The 23,440-nt window shown below is 54.1% G+C and overlaps 2 protein-coding genes across 12 annotated transcripts in view; both read left to right on the forward strand.

Moving 5' to 3' along the window:
• AGRN (agrin) overlaps nt 1–2,778 on the forward strand; it is a 162,511-nt gene extending 159,733 nt beyond the window's left edge. For all 9 annotated transcript variants that reach the window (XM_077312229.1, XM_077312232.1, XM_077312230.1 and 6 more), the window contains one exon: nt 187–2,778. In XM_077312229.1, the coding sequence (XP_077168344.1) occupies nt 187–344 (158 nt within the window). In that variant the 3' untranslated portion in view covers nt 345–2,778. The remainder of the gene's footprint in view (nt 1–186) is intronic.
• A 7,412-nt stretch (nt 2,779–10,190) lies between these two features.
• The window catches only part of LOC143824411 (tyrosine-protein phosphatase non-receptor type 11-like), a 28,176-nt gene continuing 14,926 nt past the window's right edge, over nt 10,191–23,440 (forward strand). The window contains exons 1-2 of one of the 3 annotated variants that reach the window (XM_077311676.1): nt 10,191–10,346; nt 20,687–20,809. In XM_077311676.1, coding sequence (XP_077167791.1) covers nt 10,333–10,346; nt 20,687–20,809 — 137 coding nt within the window. In that variant the 5' untranslated portion in view covers nt 10,191–10,332. Of the gene's footprint in view, nt 10,347–14,351; nt 14,532–16,475; nt 16,783–20,686; nt 20,810–23,440 lie in introns of those variants that run through there. The other 2 variants (XM_077311675.1, XM_077311677.1) reach the window with 2 other exon arrangements.

Raw genomic sequence — 23,440 nt, forward strand, 5'->3', positions numbered from 1 at the left:
ACGGGGTTAGCATCTAATGTCAGCGGAGGTTCCTGAGGAAGGGTCAAGCGGAATTAACTCATGGGGGGAGGCATAGTGCTGGGGGAGGGCGCTGGCCATGGGCTGTCTTGCATGTTTGTTGGCAAAACCACCATTCTGCTGGACTGATTTGGCATGGTCTTTCTTATTTCCCTCGTCGTCTCGCAGGAGGACTAGAGAGACTCAGCGTGGCCCACAAGCTCCCCAAAGCCTACAGCACCGGCTACGTCGGCTGCATACGAGACGTCGTGGTGGACCGGCAAGAACTGCACTTGGTGGAGGACGCTTTGAACAACCCCACCATATTGCACTGCTCGGCCAAATGAAACGGCCATGGGCCCTTGCCTCCCTCTTTCTCCTTCCTTCCTTCCTTCCTTCCTTCCTTCCTTCCTTCCTTCCTTCCTTCCTTCCTTCCTTCCTTCCTTCCTTCCTTCCTTCCTTCCTTCCTCCCTCCTCTCTCTCTCCCCCCTCCTCCACCTCCTGGCTATTGCTGTAATTATTTTCTATTTTTGTAAACTTATTGCTTTTTATATTTTTGTGGGGGAGGGGAGGGGGGGAAGCAGGGAGAATTGGAGGAGGAAGACAAAACTTTGGGGCGGGAAGGCTGCTGGTTTTTTTGGTTACTCATCCGGTTGCGGCGTGCTCCCATCCAAGCCAGTCTGGACTCTCGAGAAGGAGCCGAGCCCCTCCGCTTAAAAACCTGCAGGATAACGACCAAGGGACAGACCAATTTTCTCCCACCCACCCACCCCCTTTGGATGTCATCCTCTGCTGTAAATGTCATTCGTACTTGAATCTCTCCCCACCCCACCACCGCCCTCCTTGGTTTGGGATCAAGGTCCTCAAAGAGCAAAGGAACATTGGCCAGCACTGACCCCAAGCCTTCGAGGAAGCAAGAAGACGGCGCTCGGATTTGAGCAAAGACGCAGGAGTCGCTTGCGTGACTTTGGGAGGGGGGAGTCCACGGCGGGTGCCACGAGCTGGCCCGCTGGGGCGAGCGTCACGGGCTCTGAGACAAGCGGGCCTGGTGACAACACGGGTCACCTGATTTTTGCTTTGCCCTTAGTCTAAATCAGGGGTCGTCAAACTGCGGCCCTCCAGATGTCCATGGACTACAATTCCCAGAAGCCCCTGCCAGCATTCGCTGGCAGGGGCGTCTGGGAATTGTAGTCCATGGACATCTGGAGGGCCGCAGTTTGACGACCCCTGGTCTAAATCTTAACAAGTCTCGCTGTTATCCTGTACTCACAAAAGGCTGGATTTTTTTATTTTTAAAGGTTCTTCCAGAGCAGAGAAATGAGGATTCTAATATAGTAGTGACGACGGGCCCACGTCTGGATGAATGCGAATCCTAAAAGTTGCGTGTTTGTATGTAGCTGTCAGGGAGGGCGGTGCCATTTCCGCGTGGGGCTGGTGCAGGAAGCATCAATGCTGCCGCCGAGCGAATGTCCGGATGGCGTTGCTTAAATTCGCACTCAGCTCTTTGTCGAGTGGGGAGTCTGTTGACGTCTCAGCGAACTTCCTGACGGGACTGTGCATCTTCTTTTCTCTTTCATAACCCGGTTAAGTTTAGAGGCCGTTCTTTTTTTCTTCTTTTTTTCTACGAAAAAGAAACAGCAAGGTTTTGGATCCATAACTGGGCACGAGCGCTGTGTGGCTTACGTTTAGGTTCTGGTTTTCTGAGTCTCCTCGTTGCAGAGGCCAAGTGCATGCATGGGAAGAGCCACGGCCCTGTGACCTTCTCCAGCATCCCACGTGTGGCATCATCCAAGAAAGTTAAGCCAGGCGGTCCCTGTGGGTGCCGTGGCACATGCCGACGTGTTTCCTGGTGCCTGTCGAGTGTTTTTAGAAAGTGGGCAAAGCCAAGTGAGGCTTTGGCCAAGCAAAGCTTCCAACTGGCTGCTGGAGGCTTGATTGTGAATGTTTAAAATTGTTGCTTCACAGTGTAACTGAAGGTAATCTGAAGCAGCCATCTTGTGGCTGGATCTCCCTCCTCTGGCTGCCATCTTGTGGCAGCCATTTGAGGGCTATATCTTGAGGGAGCCATCTTGTGGCAGCCATTTGAGGAAGCCATTTTGGGTCAGCCATTTTGTGGGCTGGCTCTATCTTCTGAGGGAGCCCTCTTGTGGCAGCCATTTTGTGGGCTGGCTCTATCTTCTGAGGGAGCCCACTTGTGGCAACCATTTTGTGGCAGCCATTTGAGGGCTATATCTTGAGGGAGCCATTTTTTAGCAGTCATTTTGTGGGCTGGCTCTATCTTCTGAGGGAGCCCTCTTATGGCAGCCATTTGAGAGCTGTATCTTCTGAGGGAGCCATTTTGTGGCCGCCATTTTGTGGCTGCTCCCGCCACGCTGTCAGAATTCTTGCAGGCTCAAAATGGTTGGGGACCCTTGGCCTAAATTGGCAGTGGAAACCTTCCAAGCACTGCGCCACGCCAAGCGGGGAAGGAGTGGTTTGCTCCATGGGCTCCTCTGGACCTCTCCCTTGACCGACGGGGTCCCCATCACAGGGGCCACATTCAGCTGACCTCAGCCTATCACGAACCTTTTCTCCTTCCTGCTTTTATACAGTGTGCATGTTCAAGGTTAAGAGGAGGCACCGTCCCCCTGTTCCCCCCCCCCCCGGGTCTAACGGGAGCTTTCCGGAAAGTTCCGAGTCGGTCGCCTCAAGGAGGGCGCCTGAGGTGGGGAATCCGAATGGCGCCCCCTCCCCTCTCCATGGTGACAAAACATGTAATAAAAAAATAAATTCCTAAACTTCCTTTCTGCTGCCATTGGAATCTCCTGCCTGACGCGGGATCCTTCTCCCTGTGGGGGGGCCGGTGGGGAGGACTAAACGGCGCAACCCCGGTCGCATCTCGGCAACCGCGTTTTGTTTTCTTAAAATATGTCCTCCGCGCTCGGGCGTGCTCGGGGGCAGCTGCGAAAACCCCTTTCCACACGTTATTTTTATCCGGACGTGTGTCAGCGCCGCACGGCCCGGCCGATCTCGATTGTTTACAACAACCTACCAACAAATGTACGATTTAAGGCCGGTGACGTCTTTTAGGAAACCGATCCTTGGACACGCCGTGTGTCCCAGCCTTCCCCCCAAAGACCGGTTCCCGGGAGCCACACAGCAACGAGACAGGCCCTTAAATAGGACATTCTGGAGCGCTTTCCAACTGCCTGCCCTTCTCGGATTGTGGCATCTGCAAGGCCCTGCTTTTAACCTCTCTCGCCTTGAAAACCCAATTCGGGCACCGTAAGCCAGCTGCGCATTGACAGCGCATGTCACCACCACCGTTCTGGGCCGTAATCCATTGCAGAATTGCCCAATTTCAGATGGGTTGTCTCAAGAAGGGTCATTGGTGTTTAGGGTCCAGCGTAGCGGTTCCCTGCTTCCTTGCATGCATTTTGGCCATTGTTGCCCCAAAGCGATGGGTGTTCCCGGTCCCAGTTTAGAGGCAACCTAAAAGAACGGTCCCCAGGAGTCACCCAGCAATGAAACAGCCGTACACAATCCAAGTTACAGAGATGAGCTTCTGGGCTTGGTGAAAACGGTCCAGATTTGGACACGTAAACCAAATCTGATTGGCAATTCTTACTTTCATGGTGGGTAATTTTTCTGTAGGGCGTTGCTACCATAACCCCAATTCGAGGCCATAAATCAGGACCAAGGAAGATGTTCATTTGCAACTTTAAAACGACCTGCTTCTATTACTTAAGTCTCAGAGAAATTCACATGCACAGCACCAGAATCGAGACTGGAGTATCTCTGGCTTTCTGTGTACGCCTGTGCGCATGTCTGCATGCACACAATGGCTTCTCTTGTTCATGAAGAAGGCCCGTAAAACTTGGGGAGGGGCATGCACGAAAGCTCTTAAAAGGGCAACTGTTTGGTCTCCAGGCAAATGTTTCCATCATTGCAGGAATACATCACCCTGTTTGTTTTGACATCTTGCTCGGAGACAACCTGAGCCGGCCCAGTGGTCTGACGAAAAGGGTAGTTTAAGCAAGAGAAGATCCCTGTTTGTGCATGGGACAATCATAGAGTTGAAAGGTCCATAGAGGCCATCTAGCCCACCCCCTGATCCATGCAGGATCAGGCTAAAGCATCCTTGACAAGTGTCCGTCCAGCCGCTGCTTGAACACTGCCAGTGAGGGGGAGCTCACCACCTCCCCAGGGAGCCATTTCTACAGCTGAGGTACTCTTGCTGTGAAGAAAGTGTCCCTAATACCCAGCCGGTACCTTTCAGCCCATAATTTGGACCCATTAATGCAAGTCATTCTCCGCTGCCACCAGGGTCATCTCTAAAGGGATGGCTTTTCAAATACTTGGAGAGAGCTGTCCTGCCCTCCTTCAGCCTCCTCCTTCAGCCTTTCCTCATTGGGCTGGGTCTCCATCCTGCAACTATTTGTAAGCGAGAGCCATGCACAGTCACCAAAAGCAGGATAAGCCACGGGGGGGGGGGGGGGTGTTGGATCAATCATGCCTTTCCGGATGCATTGATTGTAACATGAGCATGACTCAATGTTATGCATAAGGGCAATCAAATGCATGCTGTGCATGGGCTTAGCTGAGATTGGTCCAACCACTACAGACGTTCTTCCGAGCATCTTTCCTCAATGCAGAATTGCCTGCGACGGACACGTAAAATATGCAGGGGAGAGACACCAAGGACAGGTGACTGGCCTCCAACAATTGCTGCTTCCCATCCACTTCTCAGCTCTCAGGAAACCGGAGACAGATTGCCCCTCTATTGTGGACCATCAGCCACTGAGGTCACAGTCCCCCTTATTTTGCAGCACTGACCGAAGGAAGTGGGGGGGGGGGGGTGTTGCTGGCGCCCAGAACTGGCAGCATTCAGGAGCAGCAAAGCAAAAATCCAGGCAGTGGAAAGGGATGGAAAGGAGGTTTTGATCCTCTTGACAAGCAAGGCAGCTGAGGGGAAGGTGGATGTGGCCCCTGAGCATTGGGGAAATTCTCCTGCATAAGACCAGTTGAAAGGAATGGCCCAGATCTCCTTAAGTTGCTTGCAGTTTGGCACGCACAGGGAATCTTCCCGGTGATTTCTACCTACCCACTGGGTGACGTCTGGGTGTTCTGCCCTGGACATCCAAAGCAGGATTCAACTGAAGGCCATGAGCTCCACCATTAGTTCAATAGATTTTTAATGCTTATTCCCACCCCCATGCCCCCCACATGCCAAAATTAAAGTATTACGGAGGTTTGGCTCTGTTTACCCGGATTATTTTTTACAACAGTTTTGTTCTCGTTCTTTGTTTCTTTTAAAAACGTTTGTCCGCAGGGCATTATTTTTAGGTTAAATTAATGACTGCTGTGAACTGCTGTATGAATCCGGAAGGCTGAGGAGGGCTGGAGAGAGAGGGTTGGCATGGTTTCATATCACTACTAACTTGTGTCTTTTGTCCATTGCCATGAAATAAAACACTTGGGAACTCTTCCGTACATCGATGGAGATGTCTGTCTTCCTCCCCCCATCCCTTTCCTTTGCCCAACCAAAGTACAATATGATACCCTGAAAGCCCCTCCATGATACTGCAGAGTGGGGGGGGGTTCAAAATGGCAGCCAGGGAGAGCCCTCCCACCCTGTGAAAGAAAAACACCTTTCCCTTCCTCTACGCCACCCTGTGATGTAGGTTAGGCTGAGAGAGCTTCAAGAGAACTGCTCTGCAAGGACAGCTCTAAGAGAACTGGGACTGGCCCAAGGTCACCCAACTGGCTGCATGAGGAGGGGGACTGGGGGATCAAACCCAGATCTCCACATTAGAGGCTGCCACTCTTCACCGTGACACCAGGCTGGCTCTGATGAATGGAGACTGGGGGTTCCGTCTCAAAGAGCCAGGTACCGACTTGCAACTTGTAGGTAGCCGGCTTGAATTTCGCCTCCTCCTTGATAAACTCCAGTCAGCCTGAAGCCATTCTGGCCTCTCAGCCGCTCCCGTCCTGTTGCAGTGAGGATTTAAGCGTGCTCGAAAGCATTCAAGTGCTATAAAGGGCTAAATGTTATTCGTTGCAAGGGATTATTATCGCGGGGGGGGGGGGGGGCTGATTTCATCAGAAGCCAAGCAGGGTCTGTGCTTGGATGGGAGACCACCAAGGGAGGCTCTGCAGAGGCAGGCTGAGAAACTGAACTGCTTCTCCCCGAGAGCGTGCGTGGGTCGAGATCCCTCCCGCCTTCCCCGCGATTCCCCAACAAGGGCCTTGTTGTGCCAGGGGCAAGGAGGAGCTGGCAACACCAAGGCCTCCCTTTTGTGTGCCTGACACGAAGCCGCCAGGGACGGGGTCTGTCTGCTGGCCGGGGAGGAGAAAGGATCAGGCCTGGCTTGCTGGGGAAGCAGGGACAGGAAGGAACAGAATGGGGGCCCCTTCAGGGCGGTTGGGGCATTCGGCTGCCTTGGGATTGCTTTTTGCTGAAATAAAGAGGCTGTGGCTCAGGGGCAGGGCCTCTGCTTGGCATGTGGAAGGTCTCCGGTTCAATCCCCGGCTGCTCCAGCTAAAAATACCAGGCAGCAGGTAAGGTGAAGGCTTCCGCCTGAGACCTCAGAGAGCCACTGCCAGCCTGAGAAGGCAATTCTGACTTTCATGGGCTGAAGTTCTGATTCAGCGGACAGCAGCTTCAAGTGGCCATGTGGGGAGGGGGGCTGCGGCTCAGGGATAGAGCATCTTCTTGGTGTACAAGTTCAGCCCCCAGCCTCTCTGGTTAAAAGGTAAGAGGTGAAAGACCAAGAACGCCAAAGAGCGGCTGCTGGCCTGAGTAGCCAGAATGAATCCAGATGGACTGATGGTCTGATAAAGTACAAGGCAGCTTCATGTTTTCACCTATTCAAGGGTTGTTTTTCGACACAAGTAATTCCTCTAAGTTCAACACGGTTACACAAGGATGAGGCTGCCTGTTGCCTCTCTGCGTGCTTCCCTGTTCTGGTGGGAGTGGGTAATTCAACCAGGAGGTCATGGAATCCTACCTGATGAAAAGAGGCCAATGGCCAGTCAGGCAATGCTCCCAAAACAGCGACCCATGCATAAGGAGAGATGTGGACTCCAAAAAAATGGACGTTATTATCATTTTTGCACATGCCGAACATAAACCTTGGGTGCCATGCCCTGCTCAATTCAATCCAGAACAAAACTGTCCCTAGTCTGAAGTTTAGGAATCTTCGTCCTGCCCATCTGGCCCGACTCCAGAAATCCCGTTTCCATTCCTTGCAAAGGGGTCTGAAGATCCCTGGTAGGTTGGTCCCAAACAATCGGAGCACCGCCCTGAAACCTGCTGGTCCAGCATTGGGTTGGGACAAAGCCAGCCAGACCACTTTCTCCAGCAGGGAGGACAGACCTTTGCCTGTCCAGGCTGTCTGACTCGGTCGCAAAGGCCACGGAAAGAGAAGGGACGGTTTTGTCCTGGGTCTTCCGCCCTTTGGGACGGTTCCGTGGCGATGGAAAATCTGACGGGCATCGCTAACAATGGCGCCTCAGTAGTCTGCGAGGAAAGCTTTTGGAGGGACAGAATGACAACTTGACGTCCCTCAGGGTTGCACGCCTCGGACAGAAATTATGCCCTGTGACGGACGTGGACGTGGGCGTCCGTGGGGGAAAACCAGGGTGATGCGACCGGTAAACAGTATGAGCTCACTAACATACCTCGTTCCCTGGGTTTCCCCTAGACAGATGTGGAATTTGCACAGCTCCTTATTATAGCTCCGTCAAATGGCTCTTTTTTGGGTGCGTCAGCAGCGGCAGGTTGGACTAAAGGGGGCATCTCCCCCCACCCACCCCCGGCCATCTTGCAGAACCCAATCAGCTGTGATTTTTGTGTTCTGCAGATTTTTCCTTCCTAGTGCCTTCACAGCAGCAGCTCACAAACAACACTCCGGGAGAGAAAGATTCTGCTATTTAAAATGCATTAAACAAGATTCGTGTTACAAAATGACTCTTTTTGGCAAATTAGTCGCAGATTATGTTGTCGGCAATGTTGTCGTCAGGCTAGCTTGAAAACACACATGCTGCCGGAGAGTAGAAGAAGAAGGGTTGGTTTTAGGCCCCATTTTCCCCCTATCTCTTGGAGTCTCCAAGCAGCTTACAATTGTCTTCCCTTCCTCTCCCCACACAACAGACCCTTCGAGGTAGGTAGAGCTGAGAGAGCCCTGATACTACAGTTCTGTGTGAACACAGAGCTGCCCATGGCTGATGCAGACCTATCCAGACTAAAGTCCCAACACCAGGCAATAAAATCCGCAGTCACAGAATTTTGATGTAGGGAAGGAATGGTTGCAAATCCGTTCCACCCAACTGCCATAAGCTGAGAAACACCAACAAGAGGCCTGCCATGTAAGGTACAGAATACAAAACGTCGTCCACACCTGCTGTTTAATTGTGGCAAAATATCAGGTCCCAAATGCAATTGTGGTGCAGCCTGCCAAACTTTCCCCCGTCTCTCCCAGGAATGCGGCCATCGTGTTTTCCAGGGAGATGTGACGGAGCTCTTTGTACTCTCCCCATTTGCAATCGAGTGCATTGAAGAATTAGGTGTTAGTATTCAGGGGGATTGCCCATTAAGTCTACACAACCATCGTACCTACTTGGCTACATTAAAAAAAAGTATATGCTTGCTGCCTCAAAATGTCCCGTGTTCCTGTGCCTGGTGATGTTTTGCACATTGACATGTGGAAATAAAACCCTGTCCTATTGGATGGGCCTACTCCCAGGTAAGTCTGTGTGAGTGCAGTTTTATTCAGTGGGAACACTCCCTCTAGCGGCCAGTTGGGTTGAAAGAGTCGGATGTGACTTTGGAGAGCGTTACAAGAGGGTCTGCCCAACATGGTTCTAAACTGGTTTAAACAAGCATTTTGCCCCCCCCCCCACAAGGTATCCTGGGAACTGTAGTTTTGTGAGGGGGGTCCAGGAAGAGTGCTGGTAATGGAATTACAGTCCCTGGAATATGGGTGTTTTAAAACCAATATCGAAATAATGAGAGTAACACACAATAATGTTTTAATTAGGATGCTTTATGGTGTTTTTGCATTGCAGCCGTGTTACTCAGAGGACAATCCTTGCAGTGTTCTGTGAGGGATGCAGAAGCCGTTCTTGGCCCCTGCTGCAAATGGGAGGGGCGAAGGCGGAGTCTCTGTTTAAAGCCCCTTTGCTGAACCTGAGCTGGTCGATAGCTAGAGATGGATCAGGGCTGCTTCTACGCTGCAGTAGATGTTGTCCTGCATTGCCCCGTTATTGCCCTGCGCAGTTGTGAATTGCCTGGATTTTGCAGGGAGTTGGCCTCCATGACCCTGGAGATCCCTTCCTGGTCGATGATTCTAGCCACAGTGTGGATGCAGCACAGGTCTCTCCACAACCCTCAAGTATCTTTGAATTTCGATTTTAAATTTTTGAATTTCGATTTCTATGCAAACTCTGCAAAGGCAGTTGACAAAGTTCAACTGGTGTAGCTTTCTGCCTAGCATGGGAATCCAAAGGATTGCAGCCCCCCCCCCCAATATTTTGCCTCGTTTTTGTTTTTTTTTAATCTCTGATTCAGCTGCCTTCTTGCATGAAGGTTTTAATTAAGATGAGCTGAATTTTTGTACCCAGCTTTTCACTACCTTGAAGAGTCTCAAAGCAGGTTACAAACACCTTTCCCTTCCTCTCCCCACAACAGTCTCCCTGTGAGTTAGGTGGGGGCTGAGAGAGCTCTGAGAGAACTGGGACTAGCCCAAGGTCACCCAGCTAGCCTCATGGGTCTCAGAGTGGTTTGCAAAAGACCTCTCACTTCTTCTCCCTACCACAGAACCTGGAGGGATGGGTGGGGCTGAGAGAGCTCTGAAAGAACTGGGACTAGCGCAAGGTCAGCCAGCTGGCTGCATGGGGCGGAGGAGTGGGACTCACACCCGGTTCCGCCGTTCTTAGTTTAACCAACGCCACTGAGAAGCGGCTCCAGCTGAGCGCACCGGAGCAGCGAGCCGGGGGGACGTTGGCAGCCCCGAAGCCCCGCCCCTTCCTTTTGATCAGGCTCCTTTAAGGCGCTCCGCCCGTTGCCAGGCGGCGCCTGTTGCCCGGCGGGGCGGGGCGTGGCGGGGGGCGGGGGAATCCCCTGGTGGGCGGTCCGAGCAGGGCTTCCCCCTCGGCGGCCACGTGGGGGAGGGGGCGTGTCCCGGCTGGCTCCCCTCGGCGGCCAATGGGCGGCCGGGGCGGGGGCGTCGGGGGCGTGGCGGGAGCGCGGGGTGTGCCGGCGGCCCCGCCCTGCGGCTCTTCCTCCGAGGCGGCGCTCCGATCCGGGCCGGGCGCGGCGGGCTGCGGCTGGGGGGCTTCGCGGCAGGACCGGCCATGACCTCCCGCAGGTAAGGGAGACCGGGCCGCCTTTGGCCTGGCGGGCGGGGGTAGCCTGCTGCGGGCTGGGGAGGCTCTCTTGCTCGCTCCCTCGCAGCCCGGCCGCTGTTTCCCATGGAGCCTTTCAGAAGCTCCCCCTCCCCCCCAACAGCAAAAAGTCGAGTGGGGAGGCAACTTCGCTTAGGGCTGCTCCTGCAGCTGGAGGTTCCATTGCTGCCTCTCACCCTTGGGAGGAGGGGTCTGCTGATGCCGCATCCTGTTGCGGAGGCCCCTCTGACCCAAACCTGCCAGGCTTTGGAGTCGGCCAAATGCCTCCCGCAGGTCGACCCTGCAGGGTTGGCTGGAAGCCTGTCTGCAGAAGCCCAGAAGTCTTTCTCGACTGGGGCTTGGAAATTGCTCCCTGCCCCCCCCCCTTAGCACGTTGGGTATTTCTTCTGCCCTAAGGGAAGGGGGGGGGTCCCTGCCTCTAGCTGCAGAGCCTCTGGGTGGGCTGCAGAAGGTCGCAGGTTCAGCCCCCCACACCTCCAGGTAAAAGGACCAGGTGAGAGATGATGTAAAAGACCCCAACCTGAGACCTTGGGGGGCCACGGCTGGTCCACAGAGCTACTTTTGGGCCCTAATTGGAGGGGGACGCAAGAACCCCCATTATGCCAGTCCCTTTTTGCCTTCCTGCTAGAACTTCGGTCCACAGGAGATAAAGAATGTTGAATGTTGCATTTGCCCCCCAAAATCAGGGGTTCTTCTGACCTTGTTGGGGCAATGGCCCTTTAGTGGGGTCGATAGCTGCAGATAGAGCTCGTTTAGCTGCCGGGCCTGTTGGACTTTTGTAGGGCGGTGAGTTCCGTCCCACATTGCATTGTCCTTTGCCTTTAAAGAAACGGCTTTATTTTCCTGTCCCGAACAGACTTTCCAAGTGGTGCAGAAAGCACAGAATTGCAGTCGCTAAAACAGTAAAACAAACCCTGAAAGGTCCAGCATAAGGAATGGCAGCAGCTCTTATAGGCGGATTCGTGCACTAAGGAAGCCGTTTTTAAAACCGTTCTCGATAAGGACGCTGGAGGTTAACAGCGGGCAAGGACCCCTTGTTGGGATGGGGGGGGGGTAGGGAAGTTGCACGCCCGGGTACCGCTGGGCAGGTGCAGAGTGCTGAGCTGCTTTTGAACATGACAGGTGGGCAGGTGCAGTTGGAGCCTTTGAGCATCTATAAGGCAGCTTGGGGCGCTGACTGATAGCGTCCAAAACTTGACCCTAAGCAGGGTCAGCCCTGATTAGTCCTTGGATGGGAGACCCCAAAGGAAGCCCCGGGTCATTGCACAGAGGCACGCAACGGCCAGCCACCCCTTGCCTTGAAAGCCCTCTGTCAGGGCTGGCCAAACTGTGACTCTCCAGACGTCCATAGACTACAGTGACCATGAGCCTCTGCCAGCATGGCCAGCTGTCAAGGACTCATGGTCATTGTAGTCCGTGGACCTCTTGAGAGCCTTGGTTTGGCCTCCCCTGCAACTGGATGGCCCTTTTCACCGCCCCCGTGGCCACCTCAATCCTGTTTTGACCATCCTGAAATGCCTCTGAGCATGTGCCAAGTATGTTTTTCAGTTTCAGTGTAGCGCTTGCTTTCTCTTTCTTCCCCACTTCTCTTGGGTAGACTCCCAGAGCCTCTGCCAGGGGAAGGGGGATTCCCATGTGTGCAAATACAAGAAGTGGTTTTAGGGAAGGCCGGAGAGCATTTTGCAAGCAAGCTTCCTGTTGCCCTGTGATTTTGCCATTTGGAGAACCATATTTCTGGGTAAGAAGTCTAGAACAGCTGGCGGGTAAACATCCCCCCCCCACATGCACACATGACATCACCCGCCTCGACCTCGTGTTCCTTCTTTGCTTCTTTGAAACGCATCTTTGGATCAAGGAGTCGTTCTTGCTCTTTCAGACAGGACCGGGCCCTCGGGGCTTCTGGCAGGCCCTGAGCTGACCTCTCGGAGTCCTTGAGGGGAGGTTAAGATTCGCCGTCCGCCGCTCCGGTGGCATTTTGCAGGAATGAGCCGAATTGAGCTTGTCAGAGTGGGGAGCTTTAACTGTAACGTTATCTAAATGTTCTGTTTGGCAGGAAGCACGCAATGTATGATAAAGTATTACTCTGTTTTCCCCGCGACTGTAATTTCCGACACGCAATATAATTAAGCATGCCTTTAACGTGTTTGAGTGTTATAAGGGGGTTTGGCTCACCTGTCGTCAAATATAATTGCGAATGCGTTCGGCTCTTCTTGGTCTGTTAACTTCAGCGTACTGAAAAAGGGGCAACTCCCGTTGGGATCGCCTGGCATTAATCAGCTGAGTGTATCTTATCGGCCTGTTTTTAATTTTAAAATGCCTTTATATCCTGCCTTTCTCTCAGCTGGAGACCCAGAGTGTCTTTCCGTCCCTTTCCTCTCGCTCTCTCCTCTGTTATATCGTCACAACAGCCCTGTGAGGTAGGCTGGGCTGAGAGTGTGTCACTGGGCTGAGCTTGGTTCTGGGATGCCACCCCTAGTTTCCCCGAGGAGGCCATTTTGCTAAAGCTGACCAGGTGGGCAGTGCCTGAGGCCCCACACCACGGAAGCGAGGCAGGCTGTGAGCATAATTATAAAAGAATAAGATAAAATGCGAAGCTTCATCCCTTTTGCCCCAAATCCCAGGACAATGATTGAGGTGCTGGGTGACAGTAAGAGAGACCCGGGTTCGAATCCATTCTCTGCATCAAAAGTGATCTTGGGCCAGTCGCCCTCCCTCACAGGGTGGTTGTGACGATAAAACGGAGGAAGGGCGACCGAGGCTTGCGGCCTTGAGCTCCTCGGAGGCACAGTGGACTGAGAAATGTCCTAAAATAAATGCACGCACGTCTCCGGTCTTGTCTTTGCTCCCCGGGAGGCAGCTATGCTTCTGGAATCCCAGGCCTTCCGACCATCCCTGGCCGGGCTCCGAGGCCGGGGGTCCTTTGGTGTGAGCCCAGCGAGGGCCATTCCGCTCCGTCACCCTGGCTGGCCGACTCCAGAGGTCAGGCTAAGAATAACAGCGGCCCGCCGGGCAGCGATCAAGGACCTCGGGCCGTGGGGTTGGCACGCCCGGCGGTCACCTGACCCCCACTGTTCTCTGCCCCGTTCCTAGAAAGGAGAGGCACGGCCGTCCCCAAGCGTTACTCAGCGGGTTTTCTCTCCTGCCCGGCTGGCTTGCCCTGGAGGTTAGGCCCACCTGGCCCCAAGGCCGCACAGGAAGCCTGTGGCCTGGCGATCCCGCAAAGCCGGATTTCTTTTTTGCTTTATGTTCTTGACACGAGAATTGGGAAGGATTGCTCCTGGGGTGGATCGGGTAGAGCTGCCTGCCCCGGGGGAAGGACGGCGGAAGGACGGAGGAAAGTCCGCCTGGAATTTAAGCAGAGTTGGGTTGCTTACGCCCCAGGTGGGACGTGAAGGTCTCCAGAGTTTAATGTGATTTCCAGATAAGGGGGATGTGGGATTTAAATTATTATTATTATTATTATTTTAGAAAAAGGCTGCTTTGTTGGGTGGACTCTGCAGTTCAATACCAGCATTTTCAGGTTCTCTCTGCCCCCCAGCAGGAAATGGAGGGGGTACGCTTGCAGATCCAAGTCGAGAGATTCCAAGACAGGGTCCTCGGTGGGGTCCAACGCCCTAGCCCACCCTCCGAAACATCCTTGATTCGCAGGGGAACTGATCTCTGTTGTCTGGAGATGGGCTGTGATCCTGGACACCCCCAGCTCCCACCTGGAGGCTGGCATCCCTACATTACGCACCCCTGAGCTCCCTCCCAAATCCCTGCCTGGAAGTTGGCAACCCCCGGGGTCAGGCGAGCTTTGCAGCCCGTCGAAATCCCCGCTTGTAGCCACCCAAACGAAACCAGCCTTCGGCCTCTCCAGGAAGCGTGTCCAGGAGGGAAGTTGAGTCAGGCGGCCAGCCTGCAGGGCCGGTTTCCTGCCGCTGGACCGGAAGGCAGCTTGGAAACTCTGTGGCCGAAAAGGGGGCTGGAATCCAGGAAGGGGAGCGCTTCCTGCATGTGTCGCTTTGGGAGACTCTCCCTCCCCCCAAATAAATAGCCACTTCTGGACTCCCACACAGAGCCGAGTCCTGCGAGCGGGAACGGCGGAGAGCCGCAAACGCCCAAATGCTGTGCCGAAGGAACACCTGCCCTCTTGTGCTCTTGACCAAGTAGGTGAGACGGTCTCCCCGGAGATGAAAGGGGATACCTGGATTGCCTCTTGAGAATGACCCGGCGTGGGGCCAGCCCAATCCTGTTAGATTTCGGAAGCTGATGGGAGACCTCTGAGGAGCACGAGGGCTGGGAGGTGTGTGTGTGGGGGGGACGAAATGGCAGGCCACCTCCGAACGACTCTTGCCGGCAGATGCCAATCCCCAGGGAGGACCTGGAGATCCCTTGGGACTATCCTTCCTCTCCAGGCAACCGGGATCGGCGTCCCTGGAGCAAAGGCTGCTTCAGAGGGGGACCCCTGGCCTTGTATCCGGCTCAGCAACACTTCCCCTGTGCCTTTCTGCAGATTTAACGCGTAAAGGAATTATTGGCTCGGTGTCTGGTTTCTCGGGCGGGATGTGGTCCCTCTGCGGTCGGGAATCTTCCCAAAGCGGTATTGATTTTTTTAAAAAGGGTTCTCCCCGCTCCCCTCCCCACGTGGCACTTAGAAGCCGGGCAACGGTCCTGTGGAAAGCAAGTCAGCAAAAATGGCTAAAACACCTCTGTGAATCCCAGAGCCTCTCTGGAAGGGGGTTTAAGGATATTGTCGAGCAGGGAGACCTCAGGAGGAGGCTCCAGTTGCTCAGATGAGCACCTAGGGGTGGGGAACTCCAGGGTGGGGGGGCCACTCCCATAAAGGCCCTGTCCCCACTGGCCGCCCCCTCCCCTCCGTGAGCAGGGTGCATGAAGGAGGGTCGCTTTAGACCTCCTCTCTCGATGGTTGTGTAGCTGGATGAACCGTGGGCTGCCTGGTTGCTGCCACCTCTGGGTTGGGAGATTCCTGGAGATTTAGGGGCGAGGGAAGGGGAGGGACCTCAGCAAGGGGTGACGCCATCAGGTCCCCCTTCCGAAACAGCCGTTTTCTCCAGGCCAAGTAATCTCTGTCGTCTGGAGAGGAGTTGTAATTATGGGAGATCTCCAGGCCCTGCCTGGAGGGTGGCAACCTTGAGCCCTGTCCTTGGCTGCCCAGGTGGACCGAGAGGGGTTGGCAGCCAGCGTCTGGGCAGGGAGCGCTCGCCGATGCCAGGGGTGCTGAGCAATGCGCACGGGGCCTTCTCTGGCACATGATCCCGGCTGATGTTGCCCGGCACAGCAGGGGACGACCTGCTAATCTCCCGCATGCTTGACATCAGAAAGTCTGCTCCTAAATAAACTCGGGCTAGCTATATTCGGCGGCAGGGAAGCTAAATATAAAGGAAGGTTTCCTCTCCCCCTCCTGTCCCCTTAGCAGCCTCGGTAAACAGAGGCTAAACAGGGAACGCCGCTGGTCTTTCGGACCCGGATGCTCTGGAGGCAGGCGGGCTGGGGGGCGAGTGGGGAACAGAGCAGGTTACCAGGTCTGGGTTGGGAGAGTTCTGGAGATTTGGGGACGGCAGGTTTGATGGAGAGGGAGAGAGCTCAGAAGAGGTGTGATGCCCTAAGCCCACCCTCCCTTTCTTCAGGGCAACATGATGTCAGGGGCTCATGGGAATTGTAGTCCGTGGACATCTGGCGAGCCACCGATTGGCCACCCCTGCCACAGAGCAGCTATTATTCTCCGGAGAAATTACTCTTGGTTATCGGGAGATCATTTGTTGTGCTGGGAGCTCTCCAGGACTCCCCTGGATGCTGATGGCCCTAGAATATGTTCCTTGCTCGTTTGAGAATTGAGATCTCTGACGCTTGCAGGGCGAAAAGCCATTTCCGGAGGAGACAGACTTAGCCTCCCCTCCCTCACAGGGTCTCTATTGTGGGGAGAGGAAAGGGAAGGCGATTGGAAGCCACTTTGAGACTCCTTCGGGTAGAGAAAAGTGGCATCTAAGAACCAACTCTTCTTCTTCTTCTTCTTGATTCTGTGAGTTGGCCGATGTCATAAATGGGTTGAGTTCCGACTCGGTCGGGTCCAGGCACCCTTGGAAAGTGTGTTCCGGTGCGCCTGGGCAGTGCCTTTGACCCTCCGCATGGGCTGTGGGCACCCCTCTTTAAAAGGGGTGGGCTGGAGGGACAAGACCCATTCTATTATTCTAGGGCTTTCTTATCGCTCTAAAAGAAGTTCTAGCTGTTGATCGGCTGGAGTTTTAGCCCCCTTGTTTTCACCAGAGGACCGTGGGCTGCATCGCGGATGAGCTGGAAACCCAACGTCAGGAGGCGTGGCCTCTCTCTTTAGCTGCAAAGACCAGGGTCCCCCATCTGGATGCGGATTTGGGCTATATTTTTAAGAAACTAAATGAGGTAAGAAGAGAGTCTGTAGTCCGTAACCCAGATTCTGAAGAGGCCACCGGAGTCCAGTGACTTTGACATCCTCCCATCGATTCCTACAATGGGTGAAGGACTCTCCTGTTGAGACCCCGAGGTGAAAGAAAGACACTCTGCACATGCTCAGATGCATTCTTTAGGAAAGCATGTGTCTGTGTGTGTGTCCCCCCCCCCCCGTGATCTTTGACCTGAGCTCATTATGCACACATTGGATGATGCACTTGGGCAAACTCTGGGTTCTGCTCTTGGTTCATATCTCTGTCCCCTTCGTCGGCTCCACCCACCAGTTTTCCAGCCATGCGCTGCAGGTTCGGACTGAGCCGAGAGGATCTTCCCAGTCGTCACATTTCCCCCTAAATGTTGTTCTTGCAAGGCCTGTTTCTGTGCTGATAAGGACAAGGGATCAAGCTCCCTCTTGGCTCTCCTTCCAGAACATGACAGCGCCTATCTCCTACTCCGAGGAGGAGGGGGAGGAGGTGGAAATGCCCCCATCGGTCAAATCCTGACCACCTCTCCAAATATCATACCCCTTCGGGTTGCCGACCTCCAGGTGAGACCTGGCATTCTCCCAGGACTGGAGTTGGCAGCTCTAGTCTGCCACAAGAACATCAAGGGGCAAAAAGCTCACCAGGTGAAGTTAAGGTGGAAATCCCAGAGATTTGGGGAAGAGACTGACCCGGACCCGAATGGGGTACAAGGCCATCGAGCCCACCCTCCGAGGCCTCTGTTTTCTCCAGGGGAACGGGTCACTGTAGTCCAGAGAGGAGCTGTAATTCCGGGGGATCTCCAGCTCCCAGCTGGAGGCTGGCATCCCCAATGAGATGCCACAAAGTGTGCCTCTTCTGTTGCTTCTAAATTGGGTGATTCTGCAGGAGAAGCGTCAGTGATAGATTTATCTGAGGTTGGCCTGTTTTGCAGCCCAGGACGGTGGAGACGGCTTTTCTTCAGGAAGACATCAGCCCTGTTTTGTGGGGTGGAGAGGGTTGGAGAAAGGGAGCAAAAAGTGTTGAAAGACTAGTTTCTGGACCATTGATGTGCAGGTGCGCAGGTGCACATTTCCAGGGTGGCAACCGATTACAGAGGCTGTCGGAAAGGGGCCCATGGCATTACTCCTTGCAGGGATCCCTGCCCTCTCTGGATCTCGCCCCTCCAGCTCCACCCTCCCAAATCTCCTGGAAAGCCCCAACTAGGAGCTGGTAACCCTAGATTTTGTGCGTGGAAAGTCGCTCCTCTGCCCCTTAATTATATGCGCCTTCCCCCAATTGCAAAGGAGAAAGGCAATTACAGTTCGACGCATTTAGGCACAGGGTGAGTCCCTTCTGGGGTTTGGGGCGAGCAGTATTGACAGGAGATTCCTATTTCCCACCTGAACTGTGGCTGCAGAGGGAGGGAGGGCAAAGCAACCAGGATTTCTCGCGCTAATAATAACCTGATTTAAATGATCTAACTTTATTAGGGAAAAGATATCGGCGGTGAAACCCGTGATGAGGCAGGGGAGCGGCGTGCCACCGAGCCAGCGCTTGGCTCTCGCTCCCACTCAGGTGGTGGCGGCATGTATGCGCGGCACGCACACCCCTCTGTGCTTTCACGCTCAGGAAGCCCGAATTCTTGGCCGGCCCTCCGTGTGTAGATAACTTTTGCATTCTGCCCAGCATGGGGCTCGGCGCTGTAAACTTCTGCGGTTAGATCGCAGGCCCACAAGCAAGCTGTGCCAGCCATCTGCACGTAGCCACGTCCTGCAGCCCTCCGAGCGCCGGATCCCGTCCCTCGCCCCCCCCCTGTCCCTTTCTTCCCCTTCCAACTCAGTCCGAGCCCAGAATCGCACCGAGAAAACACGATAATTTTCTTGGCCCGGATTTCTCTGCTGTGGAAGGGGCAAAAGGAAGGGGGCGGGGAGAGCTGCTTCTTCCTCCCTGCTCTGTTTACAAGGACCACCCAGACTTCCCAACCACCGGCCCTTGAGCTTGTGCTTGTGCCGAGAAATAACAGGATGGAGGGGGGGGGGGGCGAGGTTGTGTAATGAGTGTGGTCATCTCCCTGCCCTCTGCCACAAGGCGAAAGTGCCAAAGCAGTGCGCTGCAGCGGTGAAAGGGCCGAACCGTGTTTTTTTGGGGGTGGGGGATTAGGAAAGGGATAAGAAGAAAAGGAACAGGATTGTGGCGCTCCTGTTGAGATCTTCTGGGCGGCCTCACTTGGAATCCTGCGTGCCATTCTGGCCCAGGAAGATATCGGCTGGGCAGTGTGGTAGGACAGAATGGCTCTCCCTCGCTTGGGGTGACAAAAGACCATGAAGCAGAAATGGTGCCATGGAATGTCCAGAGTCAGTCTACCTTTGGAGACTTGGGCATTAGCTGCAGTTGGCAGGGGACGGCGGGAGCCTCCCTCCCCTCCTTGCCGGAGTTCTTCGCCTCTCACCTTAGCCCCCGTGGCTGTTGTTTCAACCTAGGTGCGGCGTAAGCCCAGGTGGCTGTGCTTTGTCGGCCACAGCACTGCAAGCTGCAAGAACAGACAGCCGTGCCTCTCTCACTCCATCTTTGTTATGGCTTTTTGGTGCGCCAGGACATTAATCGGTGATGTTCATCCACTCTGCCTTGTACCTAAGCTCCATTAAACCTCATTATCTTCTCCCTTCAGCTGTGCCGGGCTCATAGAACGAGGTATCGGGGGCCAGTTCTTTCCCCCAACAAAAGCTCTGTCATTTAGAGAGAGAGACACCCGCACGCAACTGCCTGTTTCCAGCTCAGCTTGCTCCGGCAACTGATGTTCCTGCCCCCAAATTATATCCTCTGGCTGCTTAAAAACAACATCACCCCTCAGTTGCCGGGGTTGGGCTGCGCTGAACTGCAGACTGTGAGCAGCTCAGGTTGAGCAAAGGTCATCTTAGCTTGCGAAGGAACCATTGATCTCCCCTGCTTCTCCCACCTTGGGTCTTGCAAAGCTGTTCTTTATTGATCTGGTAAAATGTTTTATGGTCCAAGGAAGAAAAAGAGGAGTTGGTTTTTATACCCCGCTTGTTAACAATTATTTCACTCTAGGAAAGGTATCACCGGGCGCCCACGGGCACCGCGTTGAGGGCCCCTGCAACAGAAACTGAGGCTGGAGGGAGATTGCCTGTGGATTGCCTGATATCTGGGCCCAATTTTTTTTTTAAGTAACCCCTTGACTCCCTTCTGCCACAACTCTAACAATCAACTGGACATCTTTTGGCTCACGCAAAGTTCAGCTCTGCTCCCTGCCTGCCACCCGACTGTCCCTTTGCCCAAGCGGAGATTCGAGATGGCCACGTGAGCCCATGACTCATGGCCCTGTGAGAGAGCATCTCGACAGGAAGGAAAGGAGAGAGACCAAAATACATCAAGCGTCTTTGCAAGGAAGTCAATAGGTCAACGATTCATCACCTCGTTTCTGGCTTTTTGGACCCAACTGATAATTAGAAGAAGAAGAGGAGTTGGTTCTTATATGCTGCTTTTCTCTACCTGAAGGAGTCTCAAAGCGGCTTCCAATTGCCTCCCCTTTCCTCTCCCCACCACAGACACCCTGTGAGGTGGGTGAGGCTGAGAGAGCCCTGATATTACTGAAGGAGAAGAAGAGTTGGTTCTTATATGCTGCTTTTCTCTACCCGAAGGAGTCTCAAAGCGGCTTCCAATCGCCTTCCCTTTCCTCTCCCCACCACAGACACCCTGTGAGGTGGGTGAGGCTGAGAGAAGGATGGGAGGAGAACAGTTTGGGTGACAGCCAGCCAGCCAGACAATCCCAAAGCTCTGACGTCAGTCGCTGTGACCCCTCCTTCCTCCTCCTGTCTCCAAGATCGATGGTTAGGATTTGGCACAAAGGTCATCCGAGTTCCCCCGTCAATCTTGGTTCCTTTGTTTCTCCCTAGGTGGTTTCACCCGAACATCAGCGGGATCGAAGCAGAGAAGTTGCTCTTAACCAGAGGGGTCCACGGGAGCTTCTTGGCGCGGCCGAGCAAGAGCAATCCGGGGGACTTCACCTTGTCCGTCAGGTAGGACACCGAGCCGGCAGAATAACTGAGTTGGCAGCCTTGTTGGATCAGGCCAGGGGCTCACACACAAAGCCCAAAGATGACACAGAGAACACATCCCTAGCATGGTCTGCTCAGATAGGCAGCCTGAGGGACCTTGCGAGCACCCTCTGAAGAGACCCCCCCGGTGGGTTGCTCTTGGGGAGGGAGGGTTAATATTTAACAGGCTGGAGCAAGATCTATGGTCCTGCGGTCCCCCGGGAGTGATGCAGGGACGCTTTGCAGTGGAGGCACAAGATGTTCCAGGCAAGGGACAAATGAGGCATGAATTGTGGTTCAAAGAAAAGCCTGTTAAGTCAGTAGGTGAGGATGAAGGTGGGCGATGAAGCATCCTTTGAGAGAGGGGAGGAGGATGGGAGCTGGGGGGGCAAGTTGGAACCTGCTGGGTCGACGGAGGGTGGCCACTGGCCAGGTCTGGGCTGGGAAGTTCCCGGACAGTTTAAGGCAGGGGTAGTCAAACTGCGGCCCTCCAGATGTCCATGGACTACAATTCCCAGGAGCCCTCTGCCAGGGGGCTCCTGGGAATTGTAGTCCATGGACATCTGGAGGGCCGCAGTTTGACTACCCCTGGTTTAAGGAGTGGAGCTCAGTAAGATAAAATGCAGGGGTGGCCAAACGGTGGCTCTCCCAATGTCCGTGGACTACAATTCCCATCAGCCCCTGCCAGCTGCTGCTGTCAGCTAGCTAGTCTCCTTTCCCTATTTATTTCTCATTTGGATTGGATCTCTCCCCCCCCCCCCCTTCAAATTTGGTGGCCACCTTCCATGGAGCGGTTGGGTGCCCTGTGTCTGAACTATCCTTTCTGGGTCAAAACCAGAACCCGGGTCCGGAGGAACAGTTTCTGCCGGTCTTCTCGCAGCCATCAAACGCTGAGTGGTCCCAGGGCGGGGTGGGGGTGGGAAAGAATGAGGCGACTTCTCCATTTACAGCTACATCCAGATCTCGGTAAATAATTTAACAAGCAGGAATTGGTGCTCTTCTGCATTTCCCTAAGAGGCGTTTGGGCCGCCGGCCAGCACTCAAAAGACCGGAGCGCCGGAGGGGGGGCCGTTCCGAAGTCTCCAGATGGACCTTCTGCTTGGCTGCGGTCAGTGGAGCACCTTTGAGGAGAGTGGATCTTATCTTTGTGGCAGCTGTAATGTGGGGTGCTTGGGGGGAGGCTGCTTGACTTCCTGTAGTGGCGTTGCGACAATCTTGTTTGGGAAGGAGGCCGAGTTTTGCTTTCCTAGCAATTATTTGGGGGTAGAATCCGGGGAGGGTGGGGTTATTTGATGACAGGTTTTTTAGAAACCTCAGTTTTGACTTGAAAGCACAAAAACTTGGTGCGTTATGCCTGCCCCTCCAGGTTTCCCAGTTAAGAGGGAGATGCTGTTCAAACAAAATGACAAAGTCGATCTGACTCCAATGGTAACAGGAAAAAGAAATTTTACGCACAAAAGTAGAAGCACATCTTATTGTGAGCAGATTAACTTCAAGAAGGTTAATGTGGTACAGCTCTAAGCCCAGTTAGGAAAGAGAAAAAATGCTGGCAGGGGCTTATGGGGATTGTAGTCCATGGACATCTGGAGGGCCGCAATTTGACTACCCCTGATCAAGAGTATCCGAGTGAGGAAATTCTATTCATCCTTTTGCATGCAGAATTACAATATCCAACAGGGGTCTGGGAGGGGAGGGATTGTGCCCCACGCTTTTCACAGTGAACACAGAAGCCAAAAATTAATTGAGCGTCTCTGCCGTCTCCCCATCTTCCTTTAGCAATCCGTTCATCCCTTTGATCATCCAGGGTTCCCACTGCTTCCCAGGCTGATTTCCTGCTCCAGATATAGTTCAAGAAACGTTGCTTGTTTGCCTGGAGGCTTTTAGCAACCTGCTCCTCAAAATCCCTGTTTTGCGTGCCTAATTGTGGGCTTGCACGTCTTCTGCCAGAGACGGTGGTCCCTTCTGTTCAACGCGCTGGGCTCATCCTACACTTTTTGAAAGGAGCCTCGTTAATTTTTTACAGCCTTTTTGACTTTCTTCTCCCGCCTGTTGCCAGAAGCCTCCCTGGCAAAGAGAGACAGATTGGCAGGCGTGCTAGAACAGTAAGTGAGGGAGAGGAGCGGGACGTGCCCGCCTTCCCACCGGTTTCGGAGGGCCAGCGCCTGTTGAAGTGACCGGGCACAAAGGAAGGACACATTGGGTTGCAACACCAACATCCGTCCTGCAGAGCCCGGGGGGTGCACACCAGCAAGGGTCCCCTTCCTGGCCTGGTGTGCTTTCTCTGCCGAGGGTTGCCACCTCCAGGTGGGGAGATTCCTGGAGATTTAGAGGTGACGCCTGGGAAGGGAAGGGATCCCGGTGGGGGAGAAGGCCTTAGAGCAGGGGTAGTCAAACTGCGGCCCTCCAGATGTCCATGGACTACAATTCCCAGAAGCCCCCTGCCAGCGAATGCTGGCAGGGGGCTCCTGGGAATTGTAGTCCATGGACATCTGGAGGGCCGCAGTTTGACTACCCCTGCCTTAGAGTCTGTCTTCCAAAGCAGCCATTTTCTCCAGGGCAGCTGATCGCTGCAGACCAGTTTTAGTTTCGGGGATTCTCCAGCCAGAACAAAGG

Source organism: Paroedura picta, chromosome 15 (genome assembly GCF_049243985.1).
Source record: "Paroedura picta isolate Pp20150507F chromosome 15, Ppicta_v3.0, whole genome shotgun sequence".
NCBI lineage: Eukaryota > Metazoa > Chordata > Lepidosauria > Squamata > Gekkonidae > Paroedura > Paroedura picta.